This window comes from Harpia harpyja, chromosome 23, assembly GCF_026419915.1.
Source record: "Harpia harpyja isolate bHarHar1 chromosome 23, bHarHar1 primary haplotype, whole genome shotgun sequence".
Lineage (NCBI taxonomy): Eukaryota > Metazoa > Chordata > Aves > Accipitriformes > Accipitridae > Harpia > Harpia harpyja.
In genome coordinates this window covers 1,744,776-1,760,298 of record NC_068962.1, presented here as the reverse complement: position 1 = coordinate 1,760,298, position 15,523 = coordinate 1,744,776, and the positions used below count along the sequence as shown (strand labels likewise).

Here is a 15,523-nt window from a genome sequence, read left to right as displayed (position 1 = left end):
TCAGCCCAAGCTGAAAAATTGCACCGGAAAAGTAATCACTGCCAGGGTGCAGGGCACTTTTTGTGATTTTTGCAGGCTGCAGTTTGAGACCTGGATCCTCTGGGGGTGTGCAGGCTGTCACTGATGTCACCTCTCTGCAGCTCTTCCACAGCTTATTCTAGGCAAGGTCACTTAACTGTACATGCCTCAGTTTACTTGTGAAGTGAGGTTAAACATTAAAAAGCAATAGACAAAAGTATTTCTTAAGATTTTATAAATACCTAAAACCTGGAACTTTTAAAGCTATAAATTACTCAACTGATATATCAAGAAGCACTGATGAGGGAATGGGAAGTCAACGGTAACAAACCACTTTAACACAGTGTCTCCACACTCTGCTCAGAGAGGGGCTTCACTGAAAGAGGTGCAGTCTCTTCACGTGCGTGGCATACCCAGCAACGCTTGGCAAAACATTAGCAAACAGAGATACTGTTTAGAAATCTTCATCATCGAAGGTCTCAGTGCACCTCAGCATCACAGTCTCATAATCGAACTGAAGATCTTCTTCCTGAAAGCCCCCCCCAAGGCAAGCAGAATTAAAAAACACAGGAGTTGACCGTGTTTCAAATATACAGTGGGTTGGTCAAATGCTGCCGTTTGTCAGCTAATGCGCCATGAGCCCTCCTTCTTCTCTGAATCAGCAACCAGCACTTGTCAAGTGCCTGAGGCACCTGATGAAGAATGGCTCAAATTTTCAACCAATTTCTTTCTAAAATCACAGGGTTCCACCCTGTGTCTATTTACATCATTTAGACAGCTGTTACTGACTGTGGTAGCAAGTGGGTCATGTAACAGGCTCTGAAGATATGAGAGCTTCCTCGAGGCCTTAACTTCTACTGACTTCAGAGTTTGCTGCTCTTTTAGCAGCAGAAGGAAATGGCCTTCTCTTTCACCAGCTTACAGAGAATAAAAGTGGCTCTTGAGAAATCAAAGGCTAGGAGATGAAAGTGTTCATCTAGTCCACCTTCTGCATTGATGCAAGACTCTTTAGGACAAGACTGTGTTTAAAAATAGGTGCTGTTTAAAAAATATATAGCTTAAGGAGCACTAAATCCCACTTGCTTGTCAAGTGACTCATCTAAAATCCATAATTTTAAAAGAAAATGTGCCTTTGAAGATGCAAAGGTGTTCAGTGCTATTTAGAAAAAAACCCAGTCTTTCACTTAGATATTGTAAAACCTTTGGACCTCAGTCTAAATTACTTCTTTACTACCTTTGCTGCCCAGCATCTTATGATGTGTCCTTAAGACAACAGCTCTTGAAAAATGACAAGATTGCTTAAATAATCTCATGCTCAGAAATATTTCTCTACTATGTACCATGGAAGCATGCTCCTGTTCTCATTTTTGGGTCACTGTCCTTTTAAGAGCCTTCTCTTTCCTTGTCCAAATGATTTCCTCCCTCCTCTTGTGTGAGTCTCTCTCAAGCATTTTATACCAGCGGGGTGCATGCCCTTGGCAGCCTTGAGAGCCAGGGCAGCGGCTCAAGAGGAGCTGCACTCAGTGGAGCTGTGACTACGAACAGTGAACATACACAAGCCGACAGTAGTACTGTGTACCTGGACAGTTAACCAGAAATAGCATAACATAGCACTGGCATGTAATGACCAGCAATAAAACCCGTCACCTCATCAGCTCTGCAGATGAAAGGAAAGGAGACCATAAGCTGCCTTTCGTATTTCAGTCAGGTGCACATCACGTGCCTTGGTAAGGTACCTGCTACCCACCTCTCTATCTTCTACAAGGTGTGTGCACAGTGCACCAGAACATCACTTTATCCTTGGGATAACTTATCCCAGCACTGCCCAAACTCCTGAGCTAGTGTAGCACTGGCACAAGTACCATATCAAGGGAGGGGGAATGGTCTGCAGGGGTTCAGTCAGACCCATGAGATAAGCAGGAAGGCCTCCCTTCCCTGTGAAGTTCAGGAGTCTCCAATGCTCTGAGTAGCCCAGTTTCTGGGGTAAGGTATGTAGCTTAGACTGAGCTCTCTGCTGCTGCCTGAGTTGCTGTGTTTCAAGCTAGGTGGAACATCTCCTATCCCCACTCTGCAACCACTTCCATAACTGCCTCAATCTGTTTGTTTTGAGATGGAGCTGAATTTCTGCTCTCAAAACAAAAAATTCTTGTCAGTCTTTTTATTTTTTTTTTTTTGCCTCTTGGCAGGACTCTCTAGATGTGCTGTACTGCAGTTATCTAATCCAAAACAGACTGTGACCTTCATATTATTATAAAGCACTCTTTAGCCTGGGTGATTTCTGCTCAAACTCCCTTTTTATTGTTTTATCACAGACAACTCAAAGTTCCTGCCTAAAAGAAGTGCGCGCAGCCTTTTATTTCCTTTTGGATCCACAGAGCTGAGTCAACTGCCAATTTGCAGTACAGCTTCTTTTGCTGCCTGTGTTCCTTCCCATCACTCCCATTCTCCTAGTCTTATTTCAAATGTGCCTCTTTAAAGCTAGAAAGAGACACTATCTCTTCTCATACCACCTCATCTGGGACCAGTGAGATGGACTTGGGCTCACATACAACAATGCAGCACCAAACAGAAGGACAAAATGGGTCCACCTAATGCTGCCAGGCATGATATTCACAAAAGAAATTTTAAACCGGAAAATACAGCATCTTGCCTGAAGCTTTTCTTTCTTTTCTAGGCATGCTCAGTTCACGGTCATTTACATAAACACAGGAAGAGCGCTGCCCTTATGAAGAACATAGCTATTCACAGACCAAAGGGCTATGTAGATCAGTGGCTGGTCTCTGACAACAGCCAGGAGTGGATGTTTAGACAGAAAGTGCAAGAATTGTGCATCCAGTGTGCTCTGTTCCACAATATATGCTCCCACATTACGGCAAACTGTGCTGTGAGGACCTTCTGAGCTGGAAATTGTATCTGTACCTTCAGATTTAGTAATTGTCAACGGTTTGATGCCCCAGCAGTAAAATCTGGTAATTTGCATGCGCAAGTATTTTTTAATATGCTGTTTGTTCATTTCATTGAGTGCTTTCTAGTTCTTCTGGTGTTAGACACAATGAATAATCATTCTGTGTACCAAATCTACACCATTTAGGATCAAAATTCTCTCATGGTACCCCTCAGTCTTTTTTTGCAGAAGAGTCCTACTCTGGTAGCTTCTGTTTAATGCCTTTTGCTGTGCCTGCTGCCATTCTCTGAACCTCCTCTAGTTCTACTGTCTCCCTGAGATGGTGGAACCAAATGGCACACAGCAGTCACTATGTGATAGATTCAGATAGTGGTGCAACACTAGTTTCTGCTTTGTGTTCTGTCCTAATTACCCCTCATCGCTAACACTCGATTTCCTTTAAAGGAGCATCTGCTCAAGTAACAGAGACTGGGTAGAAGCTAGGCGATAGAAAATAGCAAAATAGTGGCTACTGTGGAGATACAATTGACTCTGAGCCCAAACAAGCATGCTCTGACTGAGGGATATCTCCCTTTCAGTCCTCCACCCATGTGCAAGCTCTGAGCCACATCCTTGGCAGGAGGGCAAGAAGGGGAGGAAGAACACTGCAAACACAACGACTTCTGGCTCAGCAAACCTGCAACAGTAGGCTGAGGTTAAGAGGCAGCTCAGCAGCTGTTTATCAGCTCTTTCAAGAACACGAATACCTGACTCCTAAGGCCTGCCAGTGGAGGGCTCAGGGTAGGGAACCTGGCACCCAGACAAGCAGAAGGTGGTCCTACTGAGCTCAGAATGAAGCGGCCGGGGATTAATGAGAACTGCAAAGTGAGCTTTGCCTGCTCAGATGAGATCACTCAAGCTTTTCCACAAGGAACTTTCATGCAAACAATAATAAAAAAAAAATTCCTCATGTCATTTGCCATTTTGAATAATATTCAAAGCAGTAATAATACCTCGCACTTTGCCTCTTACAAAGGCAATTCTACTGACCTTTTGGAATGACACATCTGAAGTGATGAACCCCAAGTTCTTATTTGTAATGATTCTGGACAATATGATCAGAGGTACAGAAAACAGAAATCCCTTTCTGACAATGACAGAAATACGTTACTCCTTCTATAAAGAATCCTTTGGCAAAGCTTACCTGGCAAAACTGTGTATTAGCAAAGAAAAGGCTTTTCAGGAAGTCAGTGATCTGCAGATAGAGTCTGTGGTGATCCTCTGGACTTTCAGAAGTGCAGCTTGCAAATGCTGAACTGAAAATGGAACCAGATACTATATTTAATTTCCTGTTCCCTCATTTCTCTTCCTACTTACTTTCTTTCCTCCACATTTTACTTATAAATTAAAAAAGATTAAAATTGTTTTCAAGACGGTTCTGATATTAAAGACAATAGCCAAGCAAGGGGGGAGTGGAGGTGGACGTATGGACGAGATACTGTCTAATAAATGCAAGGAAGATATGTAAGCACAGAGAACAGCAAGACAAGAAACTAGAAACAACAAAGAGATCCACTGATACATGACAGCTATAGTAACACTGTTTTGAGGAAAAGTATATATCCATTATAACAGAGAGCACCAATGGTTATTTGGTAGTATATTTTGTAGGGTTGTTCAGAGGAACAGCTTTGACTTCTTTCGTAAAGTTTTAGAGTGAATGCGGTAACATGTGGTCGTGAAATGACATATTAGCTATCACTGGCAGGTTTGTACTCAGGTAACAGGTAACTGGCAAAAAGCTAAGATATTCATTCTGGACCTCACCTCTATATTCTCCCTGGGATTTTACAAAGTTCTGCCATCACGCCTCAGTCCAGAATTACAAGGCAGAGTGATAAGGAAGGAAGGGAACAAGAGAAATGTTGACTACTGAAATACTGATCTAATTTGGGACCTAAAACAGATTGCAAAGATGATGGCAATACACTGCAGTATTAAGGAATACATAGTCTTATTTTAACCTTTATTATGTATTCAAGTATATTCTGATCAACAGCCAAAACAACCTTATTTCCATTCATTCTGTTCTGGAAGTGCAAGGTAGAATGCTGGTGAAAGAAAAAGAGATTCACACTGAAGAACTCTCTAAATATGGAAAACTAAGTAGAAAATGGGATTTAAAAAAAACAGATTAAAAACACTATTTGCAAAGTGAAACAATCCTAATGAAGACTAAGTAGCAAGAACGCATAAAAGATGAGTCATAATGTGATTTTCCTCTTGAGGAAAGCAACCCTTTCCTTTCTTTGGTCCACTGCGAAAAATCAAAGGCAGTGCCAGCTTTGTATCTGACATGTTCTGTTTCAGATAACTCATCTGACCTGCAGAGGAAAGAGATGTTATTATTTAATTGGTCTTGTGTTTCTTTGATGTTACTGTTCAGGTCAACCACACTTTAAGCTTGATCACCTCCTTGTGATTGAATTAGGGTACTTGAAAAAGGTAACTCAGACAGTGTTAAAAAAAATTATAATTTTTTGTCTCATTAAATGAGAGTACAGTTTATGATTAACTGACTTATCCAGAGAATGCCTTATGGTCCTTATAGACCTAGCAAGTGAGACAGAGAAAAGGAAAACATTACAAATATTGTAATTTGAAAAGATGGAAAGCTACACAGAGTGAAGAAGAAAATCAGAAGGACCCCAGTTATCCTGAAGTGATGCTCTTAATAAGGGATTCTTACTGATTCTGCCATAAATGCCTACTAATAATTTCACTTTTGCACATTAAGAGACAGTATTATTACAAGCACAATTGCTGGAGGCTGCTATTCTAACCATTTACTAAAAATTTACCACAAAAAAGGAAGCTAGGCTATTGCATTACTACACAGAAAACTTGCCATGGAGTATTGACAGTGGGCTATTAACTTACTTTGTCTAGCAAAAGGGGCGAGTTGGTACTTTACCTCTGGCTAGACATTCCCTGAGTCTCGCTTCTGTCAAGGAAACGAGCAGCAACATCAAATGCATCTTCAAACATTACCTATCAGAGAAAACACTTCAGATGTCAACATATCCAGCCACCTAAAAGTTTTACCTAGGGCATCATTTTTAATAATGAATTCTTTAAAAGCACGATACTTTTTCTTTCCATTTAACAGGTACATTTACAGCTAGAGTAAACAGAGTAAACCAAGAGGGTTTTGTGGAGACAGGAATAATAGGAATAACTGTATTTCATGACTAGGAACACAAGGTTAGTCCATTCCCTTAGGCCTGTGCTTCAACCTCTAGGTATTAGACTTAACATTACATGTGCCCCAAAAATCAGTAAAAACCATGAATTGTATCAGTGCTTTAGAGACCTGACTGTGGGCTGCTGCTTACGGCTGGACATCTCAGCTGTACCAGCCAGTCTCCCCAAATCTGATTTTCGGTGTGCAACCTGGCTTACAAATGAGTTAAGATGCATCCTGTGACAGACCGATAAGCTCATTAGTTCACTCTGCCATAATACAGTTCACACATTTTCTGTGCCAGAAAGTACTGTACATACAACATGCCCATGACATTTCCTAAGAAGGTCAGCAATATGAGTTGTGTCCTGTGACTCAAAAAGCACTTGTCAATGCAATTTACTTATATGCTAAAGGTAGACATCTGTCCCTCCTTTGCAGCTAATAAAATCACACGTCTTTGAGCAGCTAGTTGCTTAAGTAATCAGTGCTCCAGGAACAGTTTACAAAGAGTTGGCTGTTATTTCATCTCTTTTTAACAAATGCCCTGGTCTACTCAGTCACTGACTTCTTGGATCTGCAGAGATGCATGGCACAGGCAGTCATTAGCCCTGTTCCACTGGAACTGGTCTACAAATACTTTCTCTTTGCTACCAAGTGCTTTGATGAAAAAAACCCACCCAACCCAAAACACAGCAGGCCTTGGCAAACTCAGTATTCCTTCTGTGTTTAGATAATCTGTGCTTCTTGGAGAGTTTGCAGAGCACAGCAACTGTATAATTCACGTTCTTCTTCCCTCCCCCTGGAGCAAGTTAGAGCAAATTTAACTGTTACTTAGCACAGACACTCTACAGGTCAGTGGAGACTAGCAGGATTACTACCACTGCACTCCTATAGCTTGCTGTGTATCTTACCAAGAAAAAATTTGGTGCAGGCGTTTACTCAAAGACTGCTTATTGTCCCCACTTATGCATTCAAGTAGTCTTGAGAAAGCTTAATTACAACTACTGTATGTTTCCAGTTAAAAGCTGCAGAGCCAATTAGCATCTGAAGGCTTGGAGTTTCAGAGGCAGACCATGTATGTTACTCAGCACTTACTTCCTCTGGTGTGGAGACTGAGGAACCACTGGCTTCCTCACTGTTACCTCGGCTGTCCCTCACACTACCTTCAGTGCATGCAGGCTCTTGACAAGCAGCCTCAGGATCCATGAGGAAATCTCTCTGGCTACAGTACTGCAAGATGCTGTCTCTCCTTTCTTCAGAAAGCTCTTGCCAGAGGTGGGAAATAGCTGTGGAGACCTCAGGAAGAGGCACCTCCTCAGTGCGAACAATTCCATGCTCTATCAGCAGGTCCACTGTGTGCTTATAAAAATACAGGTATCTGTAATGAAAGGAAAGGGAGCACCTCTTAAGAGCAGGCTATGAGGCAGCCATCTACTGTAAATCAGCAGGAGACTGGGGAATAGCTCTGATTCATAACTACTTCACTGTCTCCCCTCTCTAAGACTCCATACAATTACTGAAGGTTGCCCAACACTGAAGATTTTAGCAACTCTGTTCTGCCAAGATTTCATCTGCAAAAGACAGGCTCCAGCCACAGCCTCAGCGGACTGCCTCACAACAGAAGCTCCAGGCGCTGCAGGCGGTACTTGTTGCACAGGCAAACCTCATTCTGGCATTTAATAAATTTTAAGTTACTTGCCTTTGCATCCTGAGGCTTTTACACTATAAGTCACTTTTTATACTTTTACTGGCATTGCACTACACTTAAAAGCCTTGGCTGAGGTCACATCCTGACATATTAGGTACTATACATGCAGATTGAAAGAGACTACCCCAGGCCTGGATGCTCTGACTTAAATAAGCATGGGAGCTCAATTTCCTCCGTTTTACATATGAGGAAATGCATCCCTAAGACTTACTTCTATGCACTCTGTAGTGAAACTGGTAACGGAACCCAAGTGTTGCAATTTCAACCCGGTGACTAAATCTCAGAATGAGCCCGCTTCTTCTCTTAGCACTGTGCGGCACAGTGAACCAGGGATAAGAATGTCTACTTTGGAAAGCACCACTGAAGGTTATTTTACGTTAATTACATGCTTAGAGCTTCTCAGATGAAAATAACAAGATCAAAGGAGTACAAACCAAGAGTTCTATAAACAGCAGTCATTGTTACTAAGTTTGGGCTCAAAGTGATTCCTTGGAAGATGTCCCAAATGAGCACATTTCCTGATTAACTGAACAGTATTGCATAACAAAGTAACTCAAAATAGTTCAGTCTTTTCTTTTTGAAAAAAAAAAAAAAAAAAAAAAAAGAATTACTTGTTGCAGCAAATCAATATTGAAAATCTTAAGATAATTCTGCATGCAAGTATAAATATGTTTAAACTCCAGTTTCCATACTCTGGAGTATTTTCCACCATTGCTGGAGACAAAATACCGGAAGGGGAATAAGCGTTCTCATGTAAGGTATTGCGCTCACTAAGGATTCTGGATGTCCAGCTCCAAACAAAGGATCTGGAGTTTCTCAAACAGAAGAATATGAATCACCACTAGATTGCTTTGCTAAAGAAACTAAGCTTGAACCATGACTTCACTATTTCCTTCCCAGCTGCAAGGAGACAACCACATTTTGCACTGGACAGAGTACTGTGTAGTCCTACCAGTGTAGCTCCTGCTGCTGGACATGGAAAAAAAACCTAGTCCATTGAAGCTCAAAGCTTTTCTGATGCTGCCCAAATAATGTGATTGGACAGTCACCAAAAGCCTGTTATTTTCTTTGCTGAAGAGTCTCTATTGCTTTATGCCTGTTATAAAAGATCATTTTTTGAGAAGAATTAGCTACGAACCAGCTGCCGTCTGCCATAAGAGTGTAGGATAAGTGCCAGAGTCCACACAGTACAGGCCCTGGTCTACCTTGTCAGTGAAGAAGGAGAAAGTCAGGTGTTTACAGCTCTGTTGTGCAGTCTTTGATGAATAGAGCTTACTTCCCCCAGAAAATCTTGATTCAGCACTTTTCAAGGTCTTGTAAATGATACCTTACCACAGCTACCTCTAATTCTCACAAGAGCAAAAGTAGGAACAGTAGCGGGAGGCTGGTGCCATCTGCTGGCACAGCTGCAGTCTCAGTTTGATGAAAAACGCAATAATCCAAGGGAATTTTATAAATAAGCACCAGTTCAAAGCAAAAGAGAAGAAGGAACTGCGGAAGTTTTTGTTTATGGTGGTGACGCTGTGGAAGAGGATGCCAGCTGCAGCTGTGGATTCTCCTGCACTGCATATTCTTAACTCTGGAACAGTTAGGGTGAAATTGACTCTGCTTGATGGTACAGGATAGATTAGACATCCATCTGTTTCTCAAATCTTTATGATGAAATGATAATTTATCCTTTAGGAAAAGCATCCATGACCTCTAAGTACCTCCTAGTGCTGTCTGACAGCAAGGGGAAGAATATGATGAATAATGTACTCAGTCTTAAGATATCAATAACTTTGAAAAAACCCAGTAATTTTACCATTACAACCCCAGACTAAAACACATGGACCACTGACATGAGAACAGTGGTCTTTTTAGGTCCTGAATCAGGCACTTAGGAGCTGATCCTAAAGGAGGTTACAGTCTCACACGCCCTAGCTATAAATGTAACACACATGTAAGTGTTTAGGTTCCCCTCCACCTTCCCTTGTTGCATTTTGAGGAGTGTTTTCTGATATCTTCCAGACCACCACTATTCTGCAGCCCGCAGGCTGAGGACTACATGATCTTCCCCGGTCCCATCCAGCCTTACCCTGCTCCGATCCAACAAAAAAGGTACTGCAAGCTGCCAGGAGCTATGGGTCTACTTCTGGAAGGAGCAACAGTGTTCATAACAATGCTCCTCATAACAATGCCATTAGAGGCAGGATGAACATCACTGTGGGGAAAAGTATCTGCCTACCTCTGGTTCCTGCACCTCCCCAGAACACACATAGCTAGACTCTTGAGAATTTAACCTGGTGCAGCAATTCCTATGTTCCTAAAACCTAGCCCCATTGCAGGGATACAGCTTGATAGTGGTACTGATACCACAAACACACAGGGACAGGCACCTGCATAAATCATTCTGGATGAATAACCTCCTATTCCATCTCAGCTTGCCTGTTAAACCACTACTGTTAGCAGGTATGTTGCATCTTACTCTGCAAGCCCTATGGAGAGTGGTAAAGCATGGCCACACAGGGACTGACACACTTGAAAGAAATTTTTTTGTCTTTCCTCAGGGATTTTCCAAGGCCTGGAGACCTGGGGGCTGCTACGACGCTGGGAGTCCATTCACATGCAAGTCACAGGTAAGGAACTTGGGAGGTGCTCAGCTTCATCACCAGCAGGGCCAAAGCTGCTGGCACAAGGCTTCTGCAAAGCAGATGCAGGCTCCAGCAGGGCTGCATGAATGGCAGTAACTGGATGCACAGTGTTAATGCCAACAAGTTAAAAAACTGAAGGCAACGTGGGGTGCACCTACCGTTCAAATTCCACCAGATCTGGGGATGAAGTCTCTGAAGACTGGATCAATTCTGGCTTCCCATCCTCTTCCAGTGTTTGTTTTTCACATTCTCCAGTCAGACACCAGACGGTAGAGTCACTCTCACTCACAGCTTCCAAGGCTGGTGCAGTGCTGGAAAGAACACACAGGAGAAAAAGCCACATGAGCAACTTCTTAACTGGATTAATAAGGCCCCTGTCATGGTCACTCCCGAGTCCAGGGCCATTCTTCCCAAGCCAGCTTTCTCCTCCTCCTTTCGCTTTGCCAGCAAATGAGAAGTCCTTGGTGGAGATCAGCTACATAGAAGGGAAAGGAATTACAAGCACTGACTAGAAATGAGACCAACAATACGCTTAAAGTGTTTGTGCACTGTACAGCATAACAGGGGTCCAGGTGAAATCTCTTCATCTTTTCCTCACGATGAAAGGCCTCTGCTTGGAAATTCAGTAACAATGACAAAGAGGTTCAGAGATGCTGGGAGGGAAGCAAATGCAAAGTATTATCATCTTTCCTTGATTGGTATAAGCCCTTACCTGTGATTGTTGAAGTGCCTCTTGACATATTCCTCCCTGACTTCCTCCAAGCTGGATGGGTTCCCATCCTCCAGACTGAAGGACTCTGTTGTGAGTAGAAAGGTACTGTCACATCAGTGGCACTTTTGGCTTCCCTCTCTCTCTCAGCCCCAATCAAACAGAATAATTTCAACAACTGGTTCTTTATGAGCCAGAGCTTTTCGTCAGGCAAAAATGATGTGAAAGGAGAAACTTCTGCTCCTCCTACAATAACTAGCATTATTGGGAGTTTATGATCATTGAGGAACTTAGAATCAATGCCTTCTTCCTAACGTTGGTCTGACAGAACTGATGGTGAAAACAACCAGCAAATCAAAGTCCAGGCAAGCACTAGTCAACACAGTATTTTGTGATTGCCACATAATGAGGAAATTGCACGTAAAAACCTCTGACAACCAACCCATGATTCACAAGCAGTACGAATTGTACATATATGCAAGTAAATACAAGGGGAAGTTACCCCTTCAATTTTGCTCTATCAAACTATTGCTTCTACCTATGGCTGACTTTTATGGGTTATCCAAGGATGTGGGTTCAGAGGAGACTGCTTATTTTAAGCACTGGGACTTTTAGTTGATGAAAATTATTGGAGGTGCAAGTTGCATTAATAGCAGTGTTTTTTTCTAGCTGACGCTAATTTGGACACTTGAAGGGACACAAAGGCATGTCCAAAGTCTCTACCCCATCAGCCCCCCGGCCTACTTGCCGCCCCTGGAGGCAGTGGCCAGCATCAGTAAACAGAAGCCACGCTGGCGAGGGCGTGAAGCCCCGCAGCAGGAGCTGCCTCAACTGCTGACAGCACATGCTAGACCAGCGTGACGCATGGTGTCACAGGTGGTAACAGAGGAGCGCATGAAGACAACCCGCCAAGCTGCAGCATCTCTCTTACCCATTTCTATCAGAGTAAATTCTTAGAGGCTTCCCTTTCCTATACTAGGAAATCCTCAACAGTTTCTCTGTCCTTTTTTACCTCACACCAGAGCCTGCCGAAATTTAAGCTCTGGCTGTGCTTGACTCGCAACGCTGGGTGCTCGTGATGGCTGTGACTTGCACTGCCCCACGTCGCTGCGGCTGGGAGGAGCACACACGCTCCTGCAGCCTCTCAGTGGGAGCCCAAGCATGCAGCGTGGGGACCCATGCCAGCCCCACACCTGCTGGGGGTGAATCGGCAGCAGGGTGACAAGGGCACTCTGCCTGAACTGCCTGCTGCCATGGGATAGCAGGAATTACTTGTTTCCTTCCTTCACCTAGGCTGGGGAGGGGGTAGGAATGGCTGAGAGTCAGAGGGGGATTTCTGAGGTGCAGCGCTTAGTGGGTCGACAGACTTTTCACTATCCCTTGCTTATTGCTACAACTAAAGCCACGGTTAGCTCTAATGCTTTAATGGGCTCAGCTGCATACCTGTCTCTATTTAAGAAATAAATAAAAAACAAGTCCAGGCACTCTGTCTAAGGCAAATATTTGCATACAGTTACCTTTCATCTTCAGAAAAGAACCCAAGGTTTGCTCCAGCTTCTGGATAGATTTCTTAGCCTTACGCAAAACCTGATACTAAACATAAGAAGAAATCAGAACTGATTGCTCTCTGCTCTGACTAGATTCATGTTTTAACATGCCTTGGTTGTTTTCTTCACTCTTCCTTCATTTTGACCTTCAGTTATCTCGATGTCTCTGTGAAAACAACTGTCTTGTTTCACCAGCTACCCTTATCCATATGAAAAGGGGAAAGAACTAATACCAGAGCAAACTTACATATAGAATAAAAATATTTGGGTATATATTATGCATTACATACACAGAACACCCAGTCACATAGACATTTGCTACTTAACTCTGATCTTCTTTCATCAGCAAATGGTCTTGTTTGGATCGTTCTCTTCTTGAAGTATGTCCAGAAACACCATGCTGTGAAGTCTTCTTGGATGTCTACCAACTTTAGGCATCAGACTTTACTAATCATTTCCCATGAGAATTTAGCTAGGAGAAGCCTTTGCCATGTTCTACTCTCGGCTACACCGATGTTAACTGGAATAACTTCAGTGCTGCACATCATTCCTTCATCATTTATAGCAAGCATAACTGAGAACATATGGGCAACGCATTTAAGCATACACATCTCAAAAATATTTCAAGACTTATGTGATTGGTGAGACCATCCACGATCACCTTAGACAGGATGTCTACCCCACAGAGCTTTCACGCTGGATATTTTAGCCAGCACTAAGCACTAGGATTACAAGTGAACTTCTGTATTTAGGGTCTTGAAGATATTGAACTTCCTTGGCCCCCAAAAGTCGCACAAGGGGCATATGATACTATGAAAAAGCAATTTTAAGAATTGGTATGTGGAGATAGTCCCCTTAGACTAGACAGAACAAGTATCTGTTTAGTCTTGTCTTCAGAGATCACGGTGACTTCAGCTTAACTTGCATCTTGTTCAGAACATGGCAAACTGAACTCTCACCTCGACCTGCACGAGAGGCAAGGGGCTCAGCAGGCACAAGCCCTAGATAGCAGTATTTCGCATGTTCAGAGCCTCAAAGCCCTTTACAAGGACAATTCCTGTCCTGAACAGTCATTACCCTCTCCATTTTACACACTGGAAAACTGAAAGTACCCAATCTAACTAAATGAACTGGTGGCAGAGTTGAGGATAAAAGGACTTCTGATGTTTATTCCTCTGCCTTGAACATGGTAATATCCATCTTTTCAGTAGCATTTTGGGTCAATTAAATAGTTTCTTAGTTTAGTAGAGACCAATAAGCAGTACTAGTGTTTTTTTCCTGACTTACTTTTCCAGAGTGTCTTGAAGACAGAGTGCACTTCATATGGCTGAATGAATTACTCCTTCCCCTACAACTTCTTCTGTTCCTAAACTCACTATTCTGCTTCATCATGGGATCCCTTGGTTTGTTTCCATAACACTATAAAGAAGCCACAAAGCTATAAAGAAGCTGCAAAACCCCCGTAATAAAAGTGCAGATAAGGCACATGATAAACCCATGACCCAGAGACTACAAAGTGAACAATTTGCTTACGCTGAGCTGGCAGCTTTAAAGTAAAAGCGATCCAGGAAAGCTGCACACAGTGAAATTACACACACACGCTGGCACCCGTGAAGATAACAGTGGTCATCCTAATAAACCTGTTTAAATTTAAACATACCCATGTATAGTAGCTATGCATAGAGAAATGGTCACTGCTCCGCACCTTTAAGGCTGAGTTGTCTGACTGGGATAAAACAGCTTCCCGCAATCCGCTGAAGAGTCTTGCCAGCGTAGCCCGGTGGCGTGCCTGTGCCAAGCGCCGCTTTGCCACGTGGGGTTCCACCTCTTGCAGGTGTGTCAGGGGATTGGGATTCACTCTGGCATGTGTCTTCCTACAGTCTCCAGCTGTCTCCATCAAAAGCTGCAATGCAACATTTACTTCTACTGAATAAATATGTAAGTGAAGAAAAAGAAATCTTACAGCCTGCGTAGAGGACAGACAAAAAAAGGAAAGCTCAGGGTGACTAACAAGAGCACTCCAGCTCATTTTTCCATAGGAAATAATGGGGTTTGAAATCTTCTCTTTGCCTGGAGGATGCCATCTGTAAGTACTGACTAAAACTTCATCTACCGCTGACAAACTGAGCGGCACGAAACACAGCCAAGACAAACCTCCCACCTCCTGCACCCTTCCCCGCAATGCTTTGATGCTCCATTTCCATGGGATATCCAGGGCTCGGCTTCACAAAGCGCTGAGACTCCTCCGCTCCCACCGACGGTACTAAAAGACAGACTTCTTCACAGCATTGCCTTTTTTTTTTTTTTTTTCCCCCCCCAATTAACTGTGACATCAGAGCAGGCAACGATAACCAGACATCTACATGCGTGACAGGGACAGATCCATGCCCAGCCGGGCCCACTGCAGCCACCCCGCCGGCCTGACAGAGCCCCAGGCGCCCGCCTGGGGAAGCCCTTTCCTGGCAACCCGACCGATGCCCCCCGCCCTGTTACCGACCGCAAGTACGGCCTAGAGGTAAGAACGCCTGCCCCTGCTGTTTCTTCCCGGGGAAACCCGTGAGGGCCCCACGCCAGACGCCTCCGGGGGATCGACCGACCGACCGACCCCACCGTGCCCGGCCCGGCCCCCTTCCCATGGCCGCCTCCGCGCCTCTGCCCGCCCGCGCCCAGCAACACGAGCCGCACGTGGCGGAGGGCCAATCGGCACGCAGCCGGCGCCCGGCGGCGGCCAATAAGAAAGCGGGAAAAACGCGGGCTGTAGGCGTAGTGTGTGTGTG

General features: G+C 43.7%; 1 protein-coding gene across 1 annotated transcript; it reads right to left on the bottom strand.

Moving 5' to 3' along the window:
* Positions 1 to 236: 236 nt before the first annotated feature.
* Positions 237 to 15,343, bottom strand: STRA8 (stimulated by retinoic acid 8). Its single transcript, XM_052774416.1, has 8 exons — positions 14,452 to 15,343; positions 12,717 to 12,792; positions 11,203 to 11,287; positions 10,649 to 10,801; positions 7,245 to 7,527; positions 5,877 to 5,953; positions 4,107 to 4,218; positions 237 to 547 (listed from the first exon to the last, which is right to left on the bottom strand). Exons 1-8 carry the CDS (start codon positions 14,773 to 14,775, stop codon positions 473 to 475), a joined length of 1,185 nt encoding a protein of 394 aa, XP_052630376.1. The 5' UTR covers positions 14,776 to 15,343; the 3' UTR covers positions 237 to 472.
* Positions 15,344 to 15,523: the final 180 nt, after the last annotated feature.